We start from the raw sequence: 24795 nt of genomic DNA, 5'->3' as shown, positions 1-24795 counted from the left end.
TTTTGCAAGTAATCATTCAATCAGATAACAGAAGTGCATATGGGAACCAGCTGCCTGTAGATTATCAGTCTTAAAACTGAAAAATGCTACCCATAATGTAGCTCATTCAATCTCTGCTGCATGGTTAAAGCTAGTCAGACTGGAGTCATTGCTTAGCTGAATGGATTTATTTAAAATAGAAGTTCACATGCACACACACAAAAGCAGAGGTTCACATTTTTAAAAAGCAACCCACCAGAGGGTAAAAGGCATGCCCAAACCTGAAACAGTTTCCACTTTCTTGTTGGGCTATTCTCTGCTAGCAGTCATGCAGTGCTAAAGCTCTGTCACTGAGATATAATTTGGCAGATACACAAGCAGCTGAAAAGCAACCCGACTCCCTTTCTCATTCACCAAAGACTGGTGTATTCAGTCTCATTTAGGCTGTCTGAATACCTTCACCTCTATCATTCACAGAAAGCACTTTGTCTTTTTTTGCAAACCGGTTTTGGTTATACATTCTTGGCTTGCATGAACACACAGCTTTGTGCAAACCAGTGCCTGGATCGGGTATTTAAAAAGGGCTGGCAATGCAATTCTGTGCATGTCTACTCAGAATCAAGCCCCACTGAATTCACTGAGGCTAACTCCCAGTCCCTGCCAAGGTAAATGTGTACAGGACTGCAGCCCAAGAGAAATTCTTAGAAGATAGATGTCTCTAGCTATTAACCATGGCATCAAACTGCAAGTGCAGTATGTGTTTAACTACTGCTGGACAAGCAATAAGGAAGGGCCATAAAATGTTTTGTAGCATCAAGAAGACATTGCTGGAATCAAAATATCAGTCCATATCCCCACCTCCCTTCCAGGGAAAAGACAGGAAGTTTTTTTTTTTTTTTAAATCTAACCTATGACCCATTTGAGATACATATATGATCATTTACAGTATTAAGTCCCTGTCTGGAAGCACCCAAAGTTTGTGTAAAGAAGCAATTTCCCAGGACAAAACCAAAGTAGAGAAGCAAGAAAGGGTGCAAAAGTCTGGGTATTTGCAGGTAAGAAATAGACTTTGAACACAGTATTTTCAGCAGGAAGCTATGTACTTTTTTTTTTTAATCATCAGAATACACAGCATTTCCAAATGAAATAACCCTTCCCTTTCACTGTAAGCGTTGGAACTTGCTTTCGTAATCAGTTACCCTGAAATGACAACATCCTCTTAAAATCAGTGTTTTGGGTGATCAAGGGGTTTAACTGGAGCTGGAGGAAAGCCCCTGGGGGCTCCTGCCTTACCTCCGTTTGATCTTAGAATAAGAGACTGCAATAATAGCAACAGTCTTTATCCTGGTTATGCAGAAGTTGGTTGATACTCAGAATTCACTGTGAATTGAAAGTGACATAAGATTAGGGAGCCAATAAAGGTGGATGGACCTGTCCCCAAGGATTGTCCTGAAAAGTACAAGAATTGCTGAGTCAAGGTACAAATGCTGAATCAACAACTTCAGGCATGCAGAAACCCAAAGTCTAGATTTAACCTCTTGATGCGCAAGGAGAAGCCGCTGCTACATGCTTAACGTTGGAGCTCTTCACACTCTGGGTGCTAAATCCTTCGGGAGGAGGGGTATGGCTGTCTCCACATGGGAGACCTGCTTCTCCACAGGGAGCCATGCCTCTTTTGGAACCTGCTGGGCTGCAGGGATCTCTTCCATTTGTCATAATGTGACCACCTCTTCCAGGTCCACAGTGGTGGTCAGGATTGCACACAACAGCGCCCTGGCTCCTCTGCACAGCTGTGGAGGGAAAGGGAAGGAAAGGACCACATGATGAGATACATAGAAAGGGTCCACCCAAAAACAGAAAGAAATGAATTAAATTAGCAATGGCATTTCTGGAGGCATCTCTTGGAGGTACTTACAGATGTTCACAGCACATTCTCCATCGCCCATCCTAGAAGGAATTAAATAGATTGAAATATCTCATTAGCTGAATATTAGGTCTAAATCACCAACAATTTCATAGCTAGAAATAGGTTGTGCATGTATACGTGCATATATATGTGTGTGTGTGTGTGTGTGTGTCTGTCTATCTATCCATCTGTCTGTCTATCTATTTATCCATCTGTCTGTCTGTCTGTCTGACTGTCTGTCTAGGTATGGCCCTTTAAAGAAGCAATCCAAACTACCCAGATTGTGGGACAACATACAGAAAAAACGACTTGGCAAAGGCCAGCATTAAACAGCACCCACAGCAGTAAATTCTCAGTGAGAAAAGGTAAAAGGTAAAGGATCAGTGGACGGTTATGTCCAGTCAAAGGTGACTACAGTGGTACCTCTGGATGCAAACAGGATCCGTTCCGGAACCCCGTTCGCATGCTGAGTAGAGTGTAACCCTCGACTGCGCGTCTGCGCGTGTGCAGGTCATGATTCGCCACTTCCATGCATGCGCATGATATCATTTTGAGCATCTGTGCATGCACGAGCAGCGAAACCCAGAAGTAACGTGCTCCATTACTTCTGGGTCGTCGCAGAGCGCAACCCGAAAATACCTAACCTGAAGCTACTTCAACCTGAGGTATGACTGTATGGGGTTGTGGCGCTCATCTCGCTTTCAGGCCGAGGGAGTCAGCGTTTGTCCACAGACAGCTTTCCGGGTCATGGGGCCCACGTGACCTAAGCACTTCTGGTGCAACAGAACACAGTGATGGAAACCAGAGTGCACGGAAACGCCGTTTATCTTCCCGCTGCAGCAGTACCTATTTATCTACTGGCACTTGGCGTGCTTTTGAACTGCTAGGTTGGCAGGAGCCGGGACAGAGCAATGGGAGCTCAGTGAGAAAGTCACCACCCAATTGCAGGTGGGGAAAAGCCTGGGAAAAGTCAAACTAGCAGGTCCTTCATGTTGTGAATGCTACCTGTCACCACCTGGGGGCATGTTTATCAGAAAATATTCTAGCTTGTAAAACTGGTGAGTTTAAATCCTCCTGTATTAAATTTTCTCGCTGGGCTGATGTTTTTTTTAAGCATGTAATTAAAAATAAAATGAGAACCTGACTTGGCACAAGCCTTTACATTCATTCTTCCCTCCTTTATTCTGATCACTTGTGCATAGGAAAAAATGCACACAGAACATATATACTTTGTTGTGTTTGCTTCTATACTTTTTACGAAGCGCTTTGCACATGAATAAATGTCAAGGAACCTCTGCATCTACGCTACGGAACTTCTGTATGTTGCAAAGGATTCTGGGGATTCTGTGGCATATTCTAGGTGTACATTCTAGGTGTTTGTGTGTGTGTGTGTGTGTGTGTGTGTGTGTGTTGCTACCATCTTAGATAGACTGAAAGCATAGCCTACAGAACAGGTTCTCTGTTGCGGCTGCATATGGCAAAGGAGGATAAATGATGGAGAACAAGCAGTCTTCCAGTGAATTTTGAATCATTACTGATTTCCTTATGGACCTTTATATGTGCACTGCATGACAAACACTCTCATTGCCTTCAGATAGCTGCCTGCAAGGATTGGAATCTCCCTTGCTCCACACCATAAGTATATGGCAGGGGTGGGGATGTTGCCGTGCTACAGCTCCTGGTTTTTGAGCTGAAAACTGTATCACAGAATTTGGAGAAAGTGTCAGATCTGAAGACTAATTACCGGTACATCTCAAGCCAAGTATTAGTCTGGGAGATGTGAATTAAGTCAGTTCATTTAAAAATGTGGACCAAACAAAAACAACCTTCATCCCTATTTGTGATACAGTTCCCAGCCTCCCCCCAAAAAACCCCCCACACACAACAAGGTGCATTTTAAAAGCATAGGTTGAAATAAAATATATTTAGAAATCTGCATTTTGAAATAAAGTGATATAGGAATGTATGTTTGCAAATAAACCATGTTTACAAATATGTATTCGTCTGGAGATTTCCTGTGCTGATCTTTTTTATGCAGATTAATTCAGAAAAACACAGTAAGGGTATTCATGTGTTACATTCAACAACTGTACAGTTTGCAAACCTGTGTACACCATAGGTTGATTTGTATTATACAAATCAACAAATGTACACACTTAATATTGCAGTGAAACTTTGAAATTTGCTTTTCTGGGGGAGCTTTTCTAAAATAGACTTTCAAATGGGTCCAGAAGAGTCTCACCTGAACTCCTCTCCTTCCAGGAGTTTCCTGTAGGTGGCAATCTCAATATCCAGGGCCAACTTGAGGTTCATCAGTGTCTGATACTCCCGTAGCTGGCAAGCCATGTCCTGCTTGGCTTTGTGCAGGGCCTCCTCCAGACCTGCCAGTTTGCATTTGGCATCCTTCACCGCCATCTCCCCACGTTCCTCAGCTCCAGCTACCTCCTCTTCCAGTTTGCAGCGCTGTCGGCACAGAACACACAGAGGGAAGGCGAGAGACAAAGAAAAGAGCACACGACAACAAAGTTCTGTAGCATGAAGAGTCTAAGATGAATCTCCATTCTCCTTTGGTTTTCACATGGCTATCGGATGGGTGGTGGCATGAGAAAAGTTCTTGAACAGCTTGTGAGTGGCTGTTCCCCAGGCTTGCACCACTGTACACTCAGGTCCAGTGGCACAGATTCAGGAGGCCAAGGAAGAGGGAAGAGGGCGAAGTTCCATTGCAGAGTGGAACTCCTTGCACTTAAGGGATGTGTTAGGTACAACCCAATGGACATCAAAGGGAACAAGATAGTTCTCATCTGGATGTTTTGGAGCACACATCCAACTCACTAAGGATTTCACATAATGAAACAAACCTTATCTCTTCTTCCAGCACAGGCAGAATGGGTCTTGAATAACATATCCCCTTCTTAAGATGACAATGTGTTAATCAGCCACAAGAACTGTTAATATTAGGTCCATCACCGTTATGACACTCCTCAACAATAGTGGTGTTCTTGTTGCAGCCAAGCTCCACTGGTCATTCTCACCTGGGATTTGACATTTGAGATTTCACCCTGCAGTCGGTGAACCATCCGAGTCAGCTCACCAAGTTCATCCTTGACATTGCGTAGATTGTCACAGTGTTTGGCAGCCGTTGTCCTCAGCTCCTGGTACTGCAAGGAGAGAAGTGATGTGGCTGGGCAAAATACCAATGCATCTGAAACCCATATGGATAAGTTGAACCTGCTTGCCAAACACATACTCTCTCACTGAGCTATAGATGGTACCTATCACAGGCAAGTGTTCCTCTACACCAGCGATTCTCAACCTGTGGGTCCCCAGATGTTGTTGGACTACAACTCCCATCATCCCTGAGCTCTGGCCTTGCTAGCTAGCGGTGATGGAAGTTGTAGTTCAACAACATCTGGGGACCCACAGGTTGAGAAAGGCTGCTCTACACCCAGCTTCCTCCAACCTGAGGCCCTGTAGCTGTTGTTGTGACTACAGCTCCCATCGTCCCTGACCATTGACCACATGGCTAGGGCTGAAGGGAGTTGGAGTCCAACAATATCTGGAGGGCACCAGGCTGAGGAAGGCTGGCCTGCATTATGGAACCAACGAGGAGAAGCTGGCAGAGGGGAGCTGTTTTAGGTGGTCATCCCATGGCATGCATACCAGGTGATTCCAGCCTTATTATGTGTGTCACCCAGAAAACTATTGTCGCTAGGTGACCAATACACCAATGTGGTGTAGTGGTTAAAGTGTCAGACTAGGACCTGGGTGGCCAGGGTTCAAATCTCCACTCAACTACGAAGCTCATTGGGTGACCTTGGGCCAGTCACTGACTCGCTGCCTAACCTACCTCACAGTTATTGTGGGGAAGACCTTGGAGAAAAGGGAGGGATATAAATGCAACAAACAACCAGGAGGAGGAGGAGGAGGAGGAGGAGGAGGAGGAGGAGGAGGAGGAGTTGGAGGAGCTGGCCCATCTAGTCCAGCATCCACTTGTCATCACAAAGCCACTTCTGACATAAGGAGGAGGTAGTGTTGCGGGCTCACGCCCCCAACAATCGTGAGGGGCTGGCTGCAGCCCCGCGCGACCAGGGGAATCCTCGGGCTGCGTCAGCACCAGAGCCAGCCAATCAGCTGGCTCTGTGGGCGTGGCCTGGGTCATTTAAGCCTGGTGCGGCTCCGGGATCTCCCCTTTTCATCCCAGCTGCAGATTCGGTTTCCCACACCCACCCTTTAGGTTTTCCTTCTGACATTGCTATGGACTTCTGTTGGTCGCCATTAAGGGGCCTGGTAGGAATTTTTTCCACTTGGCAAATTGGCCATTTGGTTTTTTCCGCCTACCTTGTAGCAAATCGTCACAACATCTCTTGGTTATGGCAGTTAGGCATTGGTATCACCTCCCTCAAATATTTAAGGGTAATCTGGTAAAGGATTCTGGGGGACGTTGCCTCGTCCGAAACCTATGGAGGCCAGGGCCTAAAGCACGCCCCCAAGTGGTGACCCCTGGGGGAGTTCCTAGCAATGTGCATCTCAGGGCTCCCCCTGTTGGTGTTAAGCCTTTCCAGTTTTCATGCTAACAGGCTGAAGCTGGAGAGTCTGATAGGACCAATGCCTAAAGCCAATACAGCTCTTACCTGTAACCAATAAAGTTGTGGCCAATTTTTGCCCATTAACCTTAATCAATGGTGTCCTGTGTCTTTATTTATTCCAATTGGGGGGAGGCGGGAACTCTCCCTCTCCTGTGTGTTCCAGCAACTGGTATTAAGAAGCATTGCTGTCTCCAGCTATTTAGGTGGAACATAGTCGTAATGGCTAGTATGGGGTATACACACACACACACACACACACACACACACACACACACACAAAACATATATAATGGAGATGTTCAAGAAGACAGATCAATGTACCTGGCACTGGCACCAAGCCTCAGCCTCGGCTCGACTCCGGGAGGCAATGTCTTCATACCGACGGTGGAACTCTTCAATGATGCAGCCCACATCCAGGCCTCGGCTGTTGTCCATTTTCACTGTGACACAAGTGTCTGAGATGCATGACTGCAACTCACATATTTCCTATGAATTACACAGAACACATTCAGCCTGTGGCTGTTGAATTTCCTTTTTTTAATGTCACAATCCTGAGTTGGATAGTAAACTATTTTACTTGGGATCAATTTTTTTAAGTCTAAAAAAAGGATGCTTGTACCTAGACCTTAAACACATTTATGTCTACATAAAGTGGTGTTCATGCATAATATTCAACAAGTATACAATCTGAGTGCCTGTGTACACAAATAGTTGAGGTGCACATTTAGGTGTGACAATGACACTGTGTACATATCAGTTGAGCTGTACAAGTCAAGAAGGGTACATTTATTTCCACTTATTTCAGGGGCTCTTAGGAGGACAGCCTTCATCTTAAATAAGAGGGGAGGGGAGCCTCTGACCTTCCAGACAGGACCATGGGAACCATTTTGTGATGACAACCAAGCAGCATGATCAAATATACACATTCCTTGTTACCTCTTCAAATGTATTTCTGTAAAAGCAGATGTCTTGCATTAATGTTTCCACCTTGGCTTCTTTCTGTGATTTGTCCATGAAGACACAATCCACTTCCTAGGAGAAGACGAAAAGGCACAGTGCTGAAGCAGAGTTTCGTCACAGCTCCTACTATCTGGGTTGCCTAGACAGCTAGTTAGTGAGTGAGGAGTATTGTTGTACATCACTTGCATGTGATGTAAAGCTGATGTAACTGAGTGCTTTGTCAATAAAGAATTAAAAATCCAGTTGCTTATCCTCATTGTTCTGGTTGTGTTCAGGACATTTATGAATAATTTGCACTTTCATAAAAGCTTTATCTAGCTGGTATACAACATGCAAAGCTATAATAAAATCAGCAAAGTTATCCATGAAGACATTGTTAAAAATCAATAAAACATAAATAAATACTGGTCTGCTTGAAGGGCTTCAAGCCAGGTCTTTTGAGTCTTCACCTAGACCAGGGAAGGAGAACCTGAGGCCTTTCAGATGTTGCTGGACTCCAGCTACCATCAGCCCCAGGCAGCATATGATGGGAATTGTAGTCCTTCATCACATGGTAAGCCACAGATTAATCTCTTTTGGTCAAGTCACTACACTGCATTGGTTCTCAAGAACAAAGTGATCATATTCTTGTGATACTTCTTCTTGACATCTGATCCATTCTGATACCATACCAACAAACCACCAATAATTCTCTCAAGGTCTTTAGAAGAAATGTGGCCCATCACTTGCCTTCTTAAGTGCAACATATTCATTTTCAGCACAGGTCCTTCGACTGCATTCTTCCTCAAACCTGGGGAGGTTATAAAGACAGACTTCATGCATTAGTGACTAATAATTAATATCACCATGTTGAACCACAAAGAAAGGAAGGCCTTTCTAAATAGAAGGTCATTATGTCCTCAAATGACTAGCCCAATAGTGACTTGTTAAGGCCTGGGGGTCACGTTGAAATAGTCCACTTATGGGTAGACTGGACCACTAACCAAAGCCGGCCCTAACATTAGGCAGAGTGGTGGCAATGGCAAGGAGTGGCAACAAGTTGTTGGAAGACAGAGCAGTGAGTTTTGTGTGATCTGCCCTGCACTGTCTAAGCTAGCCAGCTGTCCCATCACCAATGTTGAAATAAGATTCAACTGCCTGTCTGGCTGGTTTGTGTACACAGAATGGTGGTGGTGTCAGGAAGCCACCATCATTCCTTTGCATCGGGCAGCAAAATGTATTGGGCAGGCCCTGTTGTTCATATTGCAGGCACAGACTCCATGGCTCACATGACTCAAGGTGCCCCCATCATACAAAGGTCCCTGCATATACTGTACAAAATGTAGCCAGTTGCAACTGGGCATGTAGCCAGTTGGGGGAAAGTGGGAAATGAAAGAATGAATGAATGAATGAATGAATGAATGAATGACAGGAGTTTGGGCCATTGGTCATCATGACCCACTACCAAGTTGTGGCCTGGTCTGATGTGGGTCGCAACAGCAGCACAGCCACCATACAAATATCTATTGGCACTGGGTCACCCAGTGCATCGGGGACGCAGGTGGCATTGTGGTCTAAACCACTGAGCCTCTTGGGCTTGCCGATCAGAAGGTCGGCGGTTCAAATCCACATAATGGGATGAGCTCCTGTTGCTCGGTCCCTGCTCTTTTCAACCTAGCAGTTTGAAAGCACACCAAAAAGTGCAAGTAGATAAATATGTACCGCTCTGGTGGGAAGGTAAACGGCATTTCCGTGCGCTGCTCTGGTTTCGGTGTTCCATTGCGCCAGAAGCGGCTTAGTCATGCTGGCCACATGACCTGGAAAAACTGTCTGAGGACAAACGCTGGCTCCCCTGGCCTGTAAAGTGAGATGAGTGTCGCAACTCCAGAGTCATCTGCTACTGGACTTAACTGTCAGGGGTCCTTTAGCTTTTTACCAGGTCTGAAAAAGTTGAAGAGCATTGAGAGCATTGAGCCAATGGCCACCTGCTGCCAAGCAGTGCAACTCACACCACACGGCTTCCCACAATGAATCCTTGGAGCTGTAGTTCAACCGTCACAGAGCTACAGTTCCCAGCACCCTTAACAAACTACCTCGAACCCAGATTTACCACTTCATTGAGGAAAACATGATGGCCTTATGCAGAGAATAACCTGCAGGGAATAACCCTGTTATTCAGCCATGCTGCTGTTGCGACCCACCTCAGACCAGGCCACTTAGAAGAAAAATGCTGAACCCAGCCCTGGAGTTCACCTCTTCTTGTTCCCTTCCATGCTTTCTCTCCAGTTGTTCATTTCGACCTTCAGCTGATTCCTCTCCCATTCCAGGCACTCCAGCTCCTTCCTCAGCCTACTGATGTATTCGCTAAACAGGGGCTCCATGTGGCTTTTCTGGCGCTTCTTCTCCTTCAAGAAGTCCCACTTGGTCTTCAGCATCAGATTGTGCTGCTCCAGGAACCGGACCTGAATGGAGAGCAAAAGCAGCTTAACGGGAGACCATTTTTTAAAAAAACAAAAGGGCGGTGTATTGGTTGATCATGTTATTTATTCACATGCTGTGTAAGAAACTAGACAGCATCTTAAAAAGCAGAGACATCACCTTGCCAACAAAGGTCTGTATAGTCAAAGCTATAGTTTTCCCAGTAGTGATGTATGGAAGTGGGAGCTGGACCATAAAGAAGACTGATCGCCAAAGAATTGATGCTTTTGAATTATGGTGCTGGAGGAGACTCTTGAGAGTCCCAAGGACTGCAAGAAGATCAAACCTATCTATTCTTAAGGAAATCAGCCCTGAGTGCTCACGGGAAGGACAGATCCTGAAGCTGAGGCTCCAATACTTTGGCCACCTCATGAGAAGAGAAGATTTCCTGGAAAACAGCCTGATGTTGGGAAAGATGGAGGGCACAAGGAGAAGGGGACAACAGAGGACGAGAAGGTTGGACAGTGTTCTCGAAGCTACCAGCATGAGTTTGGCCAAACTGCGGGAGGCAGTGGAAGACAGAAGTGCCTGGCGTTCTCTGGTCCATGGGGTCACGAAGAGTCGGACACGACTAAACGACTAAACAACAATGTAAGAAACTAAACTGGAGAAAGAATGCCTTTTTGGAACGTTCAACCATCCAAACCCCCATGCACTTTGAAGTGGTCCCCATGTGAACTGTGATACAGACACAGGAAGGTCCTACATGTACTTCAGTTGAGAAGGCAGATATATGTGCAGAGAAATGCTTCTGCTGATCTGCCTCCATACAACACCAAATGTCTATAAGGGCATAGATTGGGGATGAGAATTCCCATGTCCTGGGGGGACCACATGTGACCTTCTGGAGTTCCCTATCTGGCCCTTGACAGTCCCCCAGGCCAAATCCAATTCTGAGCCACACCAGTCTTTCTTTACATTTCCCTTGCATGTTTTTGCCTGGCTGGAATATGTTCTCAAACTCTGATAATGCTGCTTGCTTGCCTGGGCAGAGGATAGAGAGGGGCGTGTGAGATATGAATAAACCAGACTATGGCACAAAAGTAAAATTCCCATTCCTTGCTCTGCCCACTTTTGCTCTAACCTTCACTAACAGGTAGACCCCAGCAGGTTGCCAAGAAAGGAATGTGGCCCTTGAGATGAAAAATGCCATCACCCCTAGATTATAGTATCAGAGAGCATTGTTTTCATTCTTTTTTGTACCATGTGGCATAGAGGGCCACCCCGGCCATGCCTTTCTCCCACGTAGTTGATTGGGATGCATTCACAAAGAGGAAAACACATGCAAAGGTATTTCACTGGGACTGAAACATCCATATCAGTTTTGCAGAAAAGTTCTGCATGAGGACTATCCTATCTTCTATTGCAACGGATCCTTACATATGTTGTTTCTGTATCCATTACAACAACCCTGTAAGGAATATCCTTGCAGTGGGGAGCAGGGATTGACACTGAAAGAACACTTTCTCTAAGTTGAGAGAGGAAGAGGGGGCATTTAAATTCACAACCCCTATCCGTTAGCTCCTGTCTGCAGCCAGCAAGTGCCATGCTAATGCAGTGATCCGGGAGGGGGGAGGGGAATCATTTTGTATTTTTATTTCTTATGTCTGATTTCCCAAGCACATTCTGCTACATGTATAATATAAGTGTAAACATTAGTGCCTGGAATAGTATTTTGTGCTCTGGAAGGAAGAAAAGAAGGAAAATTCAAATAAACATTGACAGGGTTAGTTTCCTCAAAACATAATACACTGGAGGCTTATTGTGCTTTTACAATAAGTAAAATTGTTGCAAATGCATAGGGTACGTGACCAAGCATTACGGGAGAATACAGAGAGCACCCATCTCTCCTTTCAAAAAGTGGGCAGTGTAGATTTAACATATAGATTAAGAGAACAAGAAGAATGTATGTTTAAAGAAGACTGGAAAACGTTTACTGAATACATGGGTGAAAATTGGGTTCATTTAAAAACGGTGGTAGCATTAAGATAAATTCAACAAACTCAAGTAATTTTTTAATGAAATGATTTTAAAATGTTGTCTTATTTTATTGTTGTTAGCCGCCCTGAGCCCGACTTCGGCTGGGGAGGGCGGGATATAAATAAAAAATTATTATTTATTATTATTAACAGTGTAAATAAGTTTTGATAGATGTAACAATGGTTTCGTTCATGTGTTTGCAATAAGTTTTTCAAAAGCATCTTATAAATTCACTGTTCAGGGAGGATACTGGACTAGATGTGACTTGCCCAAGACAACAAACTGAATGCAAAGCATTCCCACAACCTCACTTGATTCCCAAGCCTCACTTGATCCCCACAACCATTTCTGCTTCAGAAGGCAAATGTGTCAGACTTGGGAACAAGTGATTTGGCTGAGACCACAAATTTCCAGCCTCTGCAAAACTAAACCATCAAAATATTCAAATCCCGAAACATTAAGCAGTGGCGTAGCGTGGGGGTGCGGGGGGGCCGGCCGCACCGGCCGCAACATCTGGGGGGTAGGGTTAGGGGGCGCAAATCCACAGGTTAGGGGGCGCAAATTACTTGCCTTGCCCCGGGTGCTGACAACCCACGCTACACCACTGACATTAAGTTCTGATAACCCATATTGGTCATAACATTATGTTTGCTGACTGGGAACAGTTGTGGACCACTGGTATGAAATTTACGGCATGTAATGCCTTAAGGGAGAATATTATGAAAATGATATATAGGTGGTACATGACCCCAGTCAAGCTTGCAAAAATCTATCACTTGCCCGATAATAAATGTTGGAAATGTAAAGAAACTGAAGGAACATTCTTTCACCTTTGGTGGATGTGCCCAAGGATTAAGGCTTTCTGGGAAATGATCTACAATGAATTGAAAAAGGTATTTAAGTATACCTTTCCGAAGAAACCAGAAGCCTTTCTCCTGGGCACGGTCGGCCAATTGGTGCCAAAGGACAGAACTTTTTTATATATGCAACAACAGCAGCAAGAATACTCATCGCAAAGTATTGGAAGACACAAGATCTACCCACTCTGGAAGAATGGCAGATGAAGTTATAGAATATATGGGACTGGCAGAAATGACTGGCAGAATCTGAGACCAGGGAAAAGAGTCAGCGGAAGAAGATTGGAAGAAATTTAAGGACTATCTAGGGAAATACTGTAAAATTAATGAATGTCAGAATGATGTTGGTTAGAAAGTGTGATGGGACGATGAGCTGCTTGTGCGTAAAATGCAAGTCCCTCAGAGTTTGATCAGGTTTTCAAACCTCTGCCTGTGACGGAGCCCCTCCAGCATGGCTGCGTCAATCACTAGTAGAATCCGAAAGTGGCTGCTTTCGGAATCGTTTCCAACATAAAAGCTCTTTAACGGAAACACGTCGTCTGGCCTCTCGGCGTGACAGTTTCCGGCGAGGTGTGGGTGTCCCTATAGGAGGTCCTGAGACCTCCCCACTGTTTTCGCTGGAAGCGTCTCTGAGCCATCCCTCCGACTCACTTTCCCTTGGAGTTCTTGCTCGCCCTCTACTGGTTCCCTCTTCCGCTGCTACTCCTCTCTCAACCTCAGTGAGCCTTTGCGCCCCCGGCGCTTTAGATGGCAGTTCCCTGACATCCACCTCCCCTCCAGGGCCCCCTTCACCCCCTCCCGTCTCCTCCCCTACTGGCGGTGAGGAGGTAAAACCCCTGAAAGAACCTCCTTCGTCTTCCGACGTCGCGAACACTTCCCTCCACTTGTTGCTGTTCCTACTCTCTCGGTAATCTTCGTCATCGGAGTCCACTCCCTCTTCCAACTCCGACTCCGCGAACCCTTCCATTTCCTCTTCCTCATCGGTGGTGCCGAAATACTCCCTCCTAAACCTTGCTATCGGCTGAGGTTTCCTCGGGAACCTTTGGTGGAACGTTTCTGTTAAAACCTCGTCATTGACTTCCTCTGCATTCACCCAGGTGTTTTCTGACTCCGGTTCCCCTTCCCACGCCACCAAATACTCCACCTGATTTCCCTTCCACCTGGAATCGAGGATTTCTGCTACATGGTTGCGGCGTTCCCTCTCTTCCAAGGCTGGTCCCCTGACGTACTCCCCTTCACGTCCCCCCCTGTATGGTGACAGTAACGACCTGTGGAACACTGGGTGCAATTTCATGTGGTTGGGTAATCGGAGTTTGAAAGCTACCGGGTTGACCTGCTGAATGACCTCAAAGGGTCCCAATCTTCTGGGCCTCAATTTCTTACAACCCCCTTTGAACGGCAACCCTTGGGTTGACAACCACACTTGATCCCCCACCCTTATGGTTTCACCTTCCCTTCTGTTCTTGTCTGCCTGCTTCTTATATTGTGCCTTAGCCCTTTCTAAGTTGAGCTGGAGCTGATGATGGATCGCTTCCATCTCTTCTACAAAATGTTCAGCCGCTGGGACGCTCCATCTCTCCCCTCCTTCCCCTGGAAATGCCCTGGGGTGACACCCGTAATTTGCCAAAAAGGGACTCATCCCTGTGGACACATTCTCCGCATTATTGTAGGCAAATTCTGCCAACGCCAACTTTTCGACCCAATCGTTCTCTCTGTCATTGACATAACACCTCAGATATTGTTGAAGAATGCCATTTGCTCTTTCCGCCTGCCCGTTGGTTTCAGGGTGCCGGGCAGTTGAAAAATTGACTTCCACGTGCAGCAAGCTCATGAGCTTCCTCCAGAACCTGGAAGTAAATTGTTTGCCGCGATCTGAGATCACCCTCAAGGGAGCCCCGTGCAACCTAAAGATGTGTTCTACAAACAACTTCGCTGTTTCTTCCGCTGTGACTGCATGTGAGCATGCTACAAAGTGGCACATCTTAGTTAACAGGTCTACTACTACCATGATGGCTGTTTTCCCCTTGGACTTTGGCAGATCCGTCATAAAATCTATTGATATCGCTTCCCAAGGCCGTTCTGGTGTGGGTAATGGTTCTAATAACCCTGCCGGCGCCCTTCTTTCCCCTTTGGCTCGCTGACATTGGTCACACCCTCTTACATACTCCCTTACATCTTCCCTCACCTTAGGCCACCAAAATTCCCTGGTAACCAACCACATGGTCTTGTGTTGTCCAAAATGTCCCGCCGTGGGGCTATCATGCAACTGCTTGAGTACTCTCCCCCTCAATTCACCTTCGGGTATATACAGTGCCCCTTTGTAATACAATGCCCCATTTCTTTCCTCAAAACCTCCGGGGCTCTCGCCCTCCCCCCTGAGACCTCTGAGCTTATCCTGGGCATATTCATCATTTTCCGTTTCCTCTACCAGTTCTCGTTGCCCCACCAGCGCCGCCCCACACACCCAGCGGTCCTCAGGGATGACATGTCTCTCTTCGATCACCCCCTCCCCTTCCCAATACTCTGGTTTGCGTGAGAGCGCGTCGGCCCTGACGTTTTCTGGGCCTGGCACATAACAAATTTCAAAGTTGAATTTGGAGAATTCCTGTGCCCATCTCACTTGTCGTTGGTTGAGCACTCGAGCTGTTCTCCAATACTCTAAATTCTTGTGGTCGGTGCACACTTGCACCTTGTGTTGTGCCCCAATTAATAAATGTCTCCACCTCCGGAATGCTTCGTGAATGGCAAGTAGTTCCCTGTCATACACCGTGTAATTCCTCTCGGATTTATTCAGCTTCCGCGAGAAGAAGGCACACGGTCTCCACTCCGACGCACTCCTCCCCGGTTGAAGAAGGACCGCCCCTACCGCCCGGTCGGATGCATCGGTTTCCACTCTCATGGGTTTTCGTAAATCCACATGCAGAAGTTGTTCTTCCGAGGCGAAAGCCCTTTTCAGTTCTTCAAAGGCTCGATCCGCCTCTACCGTCCAAACAAATTTCTTCTTGCTGCTGAGGCAGTCGGTGATGGGCGCCGTCAAGTGGGCAAAGTTCTTGATGAACTTCCGATAAAAGTTCCCAAACCCCAAGAATCTTTGCACGTCCTTCTTGGTCTTCGGTGTCTTCCATTCCAGTACCGCTTGGACCTTGCCTGGATCCATGGCCAATCCCTTGTCTGACAAGCGGTACCCCAGGAATTCCACCTCCTTGGTATGAAACTGGCACTTCTCCAGTTTCACCCACAGCTGGTTGGCTTGCAGCCTGCCCAACACTTCTCGAACGTCCCTCACATGCTGTTCCTCATCTTCCGAATACACCAACACGTCGTCTAAAAAGGCCACACAATTCTTGTAGAGCAAAGGTCCCAGAACGTGGTTTATAAAAGCTTGAAAACAGGCGGAGCCCCCTTGTAGACCGAAGGGCATAACGAGGTATTCAAAGGCTCCCAAAGGGGTAAACATGGTGGTCTTCCATTCATCTCCCTTCCTTATGCGTATCAGATTGTACGCCCCCCGCAGGTCCAGCTTTGTAAAAATCTTTCCCTTCCTTACTCTGGTCAAAATGTCATCAATTCGGGGCATAGGGAAAGCCAGGGGCTCCGACACTGCATTGAGGGCCCTAAAGTCACACACCAGTCTCGGTTTGTCTGTGTTCTTTTTGTCCACAAAAAACACTGGGCTGCCCCCCACCGCTCGGGACTCTCTGATGAAACCTCGCTTCAGGTTTTTGTCAATGAACTCCCTCAGCTCCTGCATCTCCCTGTCTGACATGGCGTACAGCTTGCCTACTGGGAGTTGGGCCCCAGGGAGTAGGTTGATTTGACAGTCAAAGGGTCTATGCGGTGGCAGTTTGTCTGCTTCCCTTTCGCTGAATACGTTGCTCAGATCTGCGTATTGCGGGGGCACCTTCCCTTTGTCCATTACTTCCATCCCGGCTAGGGTGACTCTGTCTCCTCCCGAAACCTTCCCCTCCTTGCAGTGTTCTAGGCAATGCGCTGACCCAAAGGAGACCACCCTCTGATGCCAGCCCACTAGCGGATCGTGTAGCGCCAGCCAGCTCATCCCCAAAATGATGGGCGCTCCTCCCAGGATGGCCACATTAAACGCTATCTGTTCGGTGTGCCTTGCCACCCTCATTATCATCGGGACAGTCTGTTGGCTAACTTCTCCCCCCAACAGCTCTCTGCCGTCAATCGTAGTCACCTGCAAGGGGTTACTTAAAGGGATGGTCTGTATCTGGTGCTCAGCTGCAAACTCCTTACTCATGAAATTACAGGAGCTGCCTGAATCCAAAAGCGCCTTGATCTTTAGTGGGTGTCCGTTTGGCAGTTCTAGTAACACCTCTATCACTAAAGCGGGTCTGGGAGGTTCCGGCATGGGCACTTTCACTGCTCTTTGGCCTGGCTGCTGTGCCCCGACGGTGGCAGCCAGGCGTTGGCTTTTACTTGCTCCTTGCCTTCCTCTTCCTTTCCCCCAACAGCTCCTGCCATCCCTTGCCATTCCTTTCTTTGTGGGCAGACTCTGGCAAAGTGCCCTGGCTGTTGGCAGAGATAACATCTCTTGGCGCTCCTTCCCTCCTTCTTCCGCCCTTCACTGGGATTTGAAACTGCGCGCGCCCGCGCTGTTCCAACTTCCATCGGCTCTGCCGGCGGGAAAGGTGGCTCTGGAATGTCTGGAATGCGGAACTCCCTCCAACGGTCTCCTTTCCCTTCCCGCTTTTCCAAAGCCCTCGCCTCCTGGCGCGCTCCTATGCACAGCACAGATTTGGTTAACTGATCCATAGACTCCGCCCTGGGCCCCCGGGAAAGCTCATCTTTGACGGTTGAAGAAAGCCCCTCTTCGAAAAGCATTTGGATGGGCTCCGCCGATAGGTCCCACCCCAATTTATGAATCAGCATAGTAAACTCAGTCCAGTACTCACGGACAGATCTGCTTCCTTGCTGGCAAGCCATTAACTGCCTTCGCACCACCCCCTGCTCAATATCGCTGGAAAACATCAGGTCCATGGCACGAAAAAACTTCCTCGTGTCCTTTAGGATCTCATTATTCGCTGCCATCAGGGGTCTAACCCAATCTTTCGCCCCGGATTCGAGATGGCCAATCACAAAAGCCACTCGCGATTCCTCGTCGGGGAAGTCATCAAACTGCAAGTTTAGAGCGTATTGCATCTCTGTTCTAAAGGCATGATAGTTCCTGGGATCCCCCCCGAATTTCTGCACCAATCCTGGCACCTTTCTGGCGAGCGGGGTGGTTTTCTCCTTTCCCTTTTCTGCATCCTGAGCCCTCCTCTCCTCAAGCCTCGCCGTTTGCAGCGCCAACTGGATCTCCAACGCCCTGTACCTTTCTTCCAGGCTTGGACCCCCTCCAGCTGCTCCTGCTCCTCCGGTTCCGGCTGGGTTGCTCATGATGCTTCTCCCTGCACAAGCTGGCTTTCGGTGACTTTCGGATTGCTGTGATGGGACGATGAGCTGCTTGTGCGTAAAATGCAAGTCCCTCAGAGTTTGATCAGGTTTTCAAACCTCTGCCTGTGACGGAGCCCCTCCAGCATGGCTGCGTCAATCACTAGTAGAATCCGAAAGTGGCTGCTTTCGGAATCGTTTCCAACATAAAAGCTCTTTAACGGAAACACGTCGTCTGGCCTCTCGGCGTGACAGTTTCCGGCGAGGTGTGGGTGTCCCTATAGGAGGTCCTGAGACCTCCCCACTGTTTTCGCTGGAAGCGTCTCTGAGCCATCCCTCCGACTCACTTTCCCTTGGAGTTCTTGCTCGCCCTCTACTGGTTCCCTCTTCCGCTGCTACTCCTCTCTCAACCTCAGTGAGCCTTTGCGCCCCCGGCGCTTTAGATGGCAGTTCCCTGACAGAAAGTAAGGGGTTTTCAGCTGTAATGATTAAGTTAATGGGGGGGAAGGTTGAAAATTAAGTGAAAATTAATGGTGAGGATTTGCTGAATTAATAACTTGAATTGGAATACAAAAAGGGGAGGTATGAGGAGGTCTGGGAAATAAGTTATAAGAAAAGAAGTGAATGGAATTTTATGTGTTTTTTAATTGTTTTTAGTTTTGTATTTTTGTTATTTCTTTATGTTTGTGTTTTTTTATTATAAAATGTTAATAAATATCTTATAAAAAAAAAGTTCTGATAACCCAAGTCCCAAAACATTAATTTTCTTTCCATGTCTCCCCAAAAATCAATTCACCCCCCTTCCCAAATTTTCTCAACAACAACAGCAACAAAAAAGTGCCCCGCCCCACAAAAAGAGAGTGGTTCAGCTTCAGCAGGTTTTTAATTGCTGCTGGAAGTGTTTTCTTGCATTCTCTGGCATTTCCCAAACTGTTAATTTCCACATTATACTTGAGCATTCACATGATGTAAAAGCTACTTCTGGAGAGGTAATGGAATATAACTCATGTTTAGGGGTCATTTCTATGTTACATGAGGGACGCAGGTGGCGCTGTGGGTTAAACCACAGAGCCTAGGACTTGCCGATCAGAAGGTTGGCGGTTCGAATCCCCATGACGGGGTGAGCTCCCGTTGCTCGGTCCCTGCTCCTGCCAACCTAGCAGTTTGAAAGCACATCAAAGTGCATGTAGATAAATAGGTACCGCTCCGGCGGGAAGGTAAACGGCGTTTCCGTGCGCTGCTCTGGTTCACCAGAAGCAGCTTAGTCATGCTGGCCACATGACCTGTACGCCAGCTCCCTCGGCCAGTAAAGCAAGATGAGTGCCGCAACCCCAGAGTTGGTCACGAATGGACCTAATGGTCAGGAGTCCCTTTACTATGTTATAGGGAATCCCTATGCAGCCCCCTTAACCTAAAAAATTGTGAAAGTGGTGAAATTTGGGGCAGTATACCAGCATACAGCTCTTTCCAGGCAAGGATCATCGGGATACAAAATCACACATGTGCAGAAATTGTGGGAGAGTAGTGTGTCACTGGTGTGAGTGAAATTTAATGCAACACGCTGGTATATAAATAAGGGGGTGGGGAGAGACCATGGATCCATAATGCAACAGGCACTGAAGTGTGAAACCTGAGAGAAGAACTAGCATTATATCAGGAAAAGCAACACAATATGTCCCACTGAATGAACCCACTGCTGGCTCTTTTGAAACTGTTTTTATTGTATGCTGTGAACAGTCCTGCAACTAAAAAATAAATAAAAATCAAAGAGCTATATGCAAAATGATCTCAGCAAAATAAAGAGAAAGAAAATTCCCATTTCTCCCTTCTCCCTCATGATAACTCTGCATCCTTCAGCATTCTCTATCTACACACAAATACAGAGCCAATGACCTGCGATTTTCACACTGTTAATGCTCGGGTCAAATAGAATTCCCCCTTTGTCTTCAACCACATACAATTATCTGACCACTGCTTGATCGGCATGAAAGCCCATTCAGCTCAGCATCCTGTTTCCACAGTGGCTAACCAGACACCTCTTAGAAGCCCACAAACACGCTATGATTGCTACACCGCTCTCCCTACTTGTTCTTCTGGACAATTTCTAATCTGGATTTTTCTGTTGGCATTGGCATGCTGAAAAGGTTGCTTCAGGTGCGCACAGGTTGTTCTTGATTCCACACCACATGGTTTCTAGAGCCACCAATCCAATAAGCTCTAAACAGACCAGAATCTAGTAGAAAAAGAAAACTCCCAAACCTTCTGCAAATAAGCTTGAGGAATTTGGAAAGCTGCTAAATCAGACAACTGGTCCATCTAGCCTAGTATTGCTCCAGGCATGGCCAAACCTGGCCCTCCAGATGCTTGGGGACTACAGTGGTACCTCGGGTTACAAAGCTTCAGGTTACAGACTCCGCTAACCTGGAAGTAGTACCTCGGGTTAAGAACTTTACCTCAGGATGAGAACAGAAATTGTGTGGCGGCATGTGACGGCAGTGGGAGGCCCCATCAGCTAAAGTGATACCTCAGGTTAAGAACAGTTTCAGGTTAAGACCGGACCTCCAGAACAAATTAAGTTCTTAACCCGAGGTACCACTGTACAATTCCCATCATCCCTGACCACTGGTCCTGTTAGCTAGGGATGATGGGAGTTGTAGCCCCAAAACATCTGGAGGGCCAATTTGGCCATGGGTTTCAAACAGGGGATACTCCCAGTCCTATCTGGGGATGCCGGGGATTAAATTTGGGGCCTTCTGCATGCAAAGCAGATGCTCAACCAGCAAGCTGTGGCCCTTCCCATTTTATCCCCTTTTCTCCTTTCTGCATTTGATTCCTAGGGTACAGTAATCTGTTTCCACACACCCCAGAAACTGGTCATTGAAACAAGTTGAAAGGGTGCTTCTCTTGCAGAGGGTGGACCATTCAGCTGATTTGGATATCAGTGCCAGCTGCTGCATGGACTGGGTACATCTCTCATATTCTTACGCAGCCATCCCTCTTTGTTTTCAAAACCCCAGCTTTCAAAATGTGTTTGGAACATGACTGAGTAACTTGCCAGTGAGGCCAAGAGAGCAGCTGGTGCCACCAGAGTAGGACACAGGCCAAAGGGCCCACTCAGCAGAATGAACACTCACACTTTACATTGTGGGTGCCCTTTGCGGGGTCTCACGCGGTGCTACAGTTCCCAGGGAACTTACTGGCAAACAGGGAATGGCCTGCCTCTCAGTGTTCTTTCTTGGAGGTTCATGCCCAGCCTCAGTAGTCAAGTTTCATTGCTGGGAAGTGGGGCCAGTCCCATATATAGAAGGGGGTGGATCTGACAGTATCCAGGCAGTCGGCTTAGGAGATTCACCCTCCCTGCCCTCCCTTAGTTTAATGTTTTCTTGTTTGCAGGCTAACTTTTTCTTCCTGTTTAGCGGGCGCTGCTATGGTCTATGACTGGTTGCTGTTGAAGGACTGTGAAGAAATTTTTCTGCTTTGGCAGGTTTTGTCTTCCCAGTAGCAATTCATCACAACTTTGGCGGTTATGGTCTTGGATGAAATCCTTTAGTCTTTTCTTCCCTATAATTGGGGGGGGGGGCGTGAAGTGGTGACCCCCCTGCGACAGCGATTCCAGGGTCCCCCTCTTAAAGGGGTTATATAATGGGTTTCATTGGCCATATACTGAAAGGTTGTCAGTGAACTACCCTGCGTGCGGAGATATGGGCTGGGCTGCCTGCTACACTTACATCTCGCAGAGCACATATTGCATTTACCCTGATGTTTACCATATTCCAGTTCCCCCACCTGCAGGGCCTAAGCCAAGTTCTTCCTACATTAATAAAGTTGTGGCCTAATTTTAATTCCATATAACATTGTCGGAGTCTTTATTCCTTCCTATTGATCCCTGGGGGCTGGGGCTGTCGCCGCCTGGTCACGCAATGAGCAGGAGGGCCGTCAAATGCCCCAGGGGTGGCGTACCAGATTTCAAAGTAAGTGAAGTATTCCATGTTGCCATCTAAAGCGGTTGCAGAGGACACAAGGCCATTAGGTTCAGAGTCTAAGATTACCTAACTGCATCACTACCTTGGAGAGGAGCCAAGTCCGAAAATGTATAAGAGAATTTCACACTGGCCACTTCTTCTATGTAATAGCAGCTGTTGTCCATGTGCTCTCAAAGTGAGTAAGGATGGGCAAACCAGTCCCTTCATGGTTTATGACACTTTTCCATGTGTTCAACCAGAAGTCTGCCCTGCCCTCTTTCCACATGCTCCCCCTGCCCCACAACAGCCACGTGAAAACCCACATTTAAATATGCATTTAAAAAACATTTTCTCTCCAAATATGCATCTCTAAACATTCTTTTCTTACAAAATACACATTTTTTAAATGTAATCCTAAACTTTTTTGCATAGAAAACTGGATGAGAACACTTGGACAACAAAGCCAGTGGGCAACAAAGTTCCAATCTGCACATTGGTCCAAGAGATGCCAGTGTCAGCTGGGAAGGGAGAGGGACAGAGAAAGGGCCATTGCATTCACAGGAGAATCAGAAGCAGCTGGCATCTGTCTTTGGTGAGCAAAAGTCTCCCATCTCTGACATTCCCTTGCACAAGTTCATATTTTCCTATTTCAGTTTGCTTTCCAGTATTTTTTTATGCAGTTGGAATTTAAGGGCTTTGGGGTCAATGATTGAACAGCAGGCTTTAAAGACACATGGTCAAAGCATCGCATTGAATGCTGACCTCTTAACTCACCTTGTCAATGAAACAGGCAAATTTGCTGTTCAGGCACTGGAGCTCGTTCTTCTCCTGGCATTTCATCGCTTGGGCGGCAGAGTTGATTTCCAGGTTGAGAGGTTGCAACAGAGACTCATTGCAAGTCACAGGAGTGATGAAGGGCGTCCCAGTTCCGCTGGCAACGGGTCGCCTAAACCCATATGAGCCATAAGGACTGTGACTGAATCCAGTGCCAGAATAGCCGACTCCGCGATGGCCATATCCATATCTAGCGGAGTGGTAGCCACCGCTGGAATTTCTGGATCCTCTTGAGCTGATGCCACCCAGACTTCTGCTGCTAAAGTAACCAGCTGCCCGGAACCCAGAGCTGGATCCCCTTGAAGGGCTGGGAGAGCTGGTACGGTCTTTGCTCCCGATCGGCGGAAGGACAGCTGAGCAGGAAGTAAAGCTGCTGGGTCCGTTTCCAGGGCTTGATGGAGAAGACATTGCTTCTGAAGTGCAATGCGTTCGAAAACGAGGAGAGTTAAAAATTGCAGGAAGGGCCCACACAAAACAGCCTGATCCACTCTGAAAAGAGCTTGGCCTTTATATCTCTTTGGAGAACTGGGTTTGGCAGTCTTATAATGGGGAGATCAGAACGTTTCCAGCATTTATGAGCTTGGAATGCTGTGCTTAATTAAAAAAAGCAAAGTGTGGCTTATTGAGCCTATAAAATATACACAGCTACTAGTCATTGTCCAGAATGCACAATCTACAAAGCTGTATTTTTCACTCTCCCTGGTTCTTGTTTTTTAGATTGTTAATGGCAGGGGTGCCAACTTGAATAAAATATTGGGAGGGGGCAAGTAAGCCCTGCCTTGCGTAATTGATCACAAAATGCTGCACATGCACTCCAAAATGCCCATCAACTTTGGGGCAGCCCCCTGTCTTCTACACAAGTTGGAAAGCTAACATTGAAAGCTGTTGAAATGGAAAGTGCAATAAATATAAGTGTGTGTGTGTGTGTGTACCCTACATTTCCCCCCTACAAAGCATGTGCTCAATGCAGCTTACAAATAAAAAGCAAACATAAAACAATGATGAGCCAACCATTAAAAGACTATTATTATTACTACTAATAATAATAAGTCATGCTCAAGATAGACCTATTGAAATCAATAGACCAATATTTCAATGGATCTATTCTGAGTATGACTAATTGAAAATAACAATAACACATGATAATATTGTTAAAATATGCAATAGCTTGTACAATATTATTTCCTGATATAGCTACAGAATGAGTGAAAAGTCTCTAGCATCTCAAGGAAGAAAAATTTCAACTTACACATTTCTTCAAATATTTTCCCGAATTCAAGTACATTCAAATACAGCCAAATGCATCAATAAACACAGATAAAACTTGCATAGATTTAGAAAGATTTCCATAAATAAATAAATTCATGTATATTTATGCTCTTCCCTGAATTATGATCACAAGAGGAAGGTGGACTGGCTCAATGAGAATTAGCCAATGGGTGTGGCAGGCAGGGACACTATTCTGCATGTCCAGCAGCAGCTGATGACTAGACCTGCAAATCTACCAGATAACAAAAGGAGGTAATGCTGTGTGTGTTTTCTTCCACCCTTTTATACTTTTTTAAACCTTTATTTCTGCAAAACGTTTTTAAGCATGCTTATGACTACGTGTCTCTGTGGGTTAAACCACAGAGCCTAGAACTTGCTGATCAGAAGGTCGGCGGTTCGAATCCCCGCGACGGGGTGAGCTCCCGTTGCCTGGTCCCAGCTCCTGCCAACCTAGCAGTTCAAAAGCATGTCAAAGTGCAAGTAGATAAATAGGAACCGCTCCGGCGGGAAGGTAAATGGCGTTTCTGTGCACTGCTCTGGTTCACCAGAAGCGGCTTAATCATGCTGGCCACATGACCTGGAAGCTGTACGCCGGCTCCCTCAGCCAATAA

General features: G+C 46.6%; 1 protein-coding gene across 1 annotated transcript; it reads right to left on the bottom strand.

Annotated features, from left to right (window-relative positions):
- Positions 1 to 897: 897 nt before the first annotated feature.
- On the bottom strand, positions 898 to 23323 carry LOC309362828 (keratin, type II cuticular Hb5-like; the record flags this gene model as incomplete). Its single annotated transcript, XM_081898727.1, has 9 exons — positions 898 to 1769; positions 1895 to 1926; positions 4128 to 4348; positions 4918 to 5043; positions 6793 to 6957; positions 7408 to 7503; positions 8161 to 8221; positions 9664 to 9872; positions 22856 to 23323. 9 exons carry the CDS (start codon positions 23321 to 23323, stop codon positions 1510 to 1512), a joined length of 1638 nt encoding a protein of 545 aa, XP_081754853.1. The 3' UTR covers positions 898 to 1509.
- Between the last annotated feature and the right edge of the window lie 1472 nt (positions 23324 to 24795).

Source organism: Podarcis melisellensis, assembly GCF_964234715.1.
Source record: "Podarcis melisellensis genome assembly, chromosome: 2".
Lineage (NCBI taxonomy): Eukaryota > Metazoa > Chordata > Lepidosauria > Squamata > Lacertidae > Podarcis > Podarcis melisellensis.
This window is presented reverse-complemented; position numbering and strand designations above follow the sequence as displayed.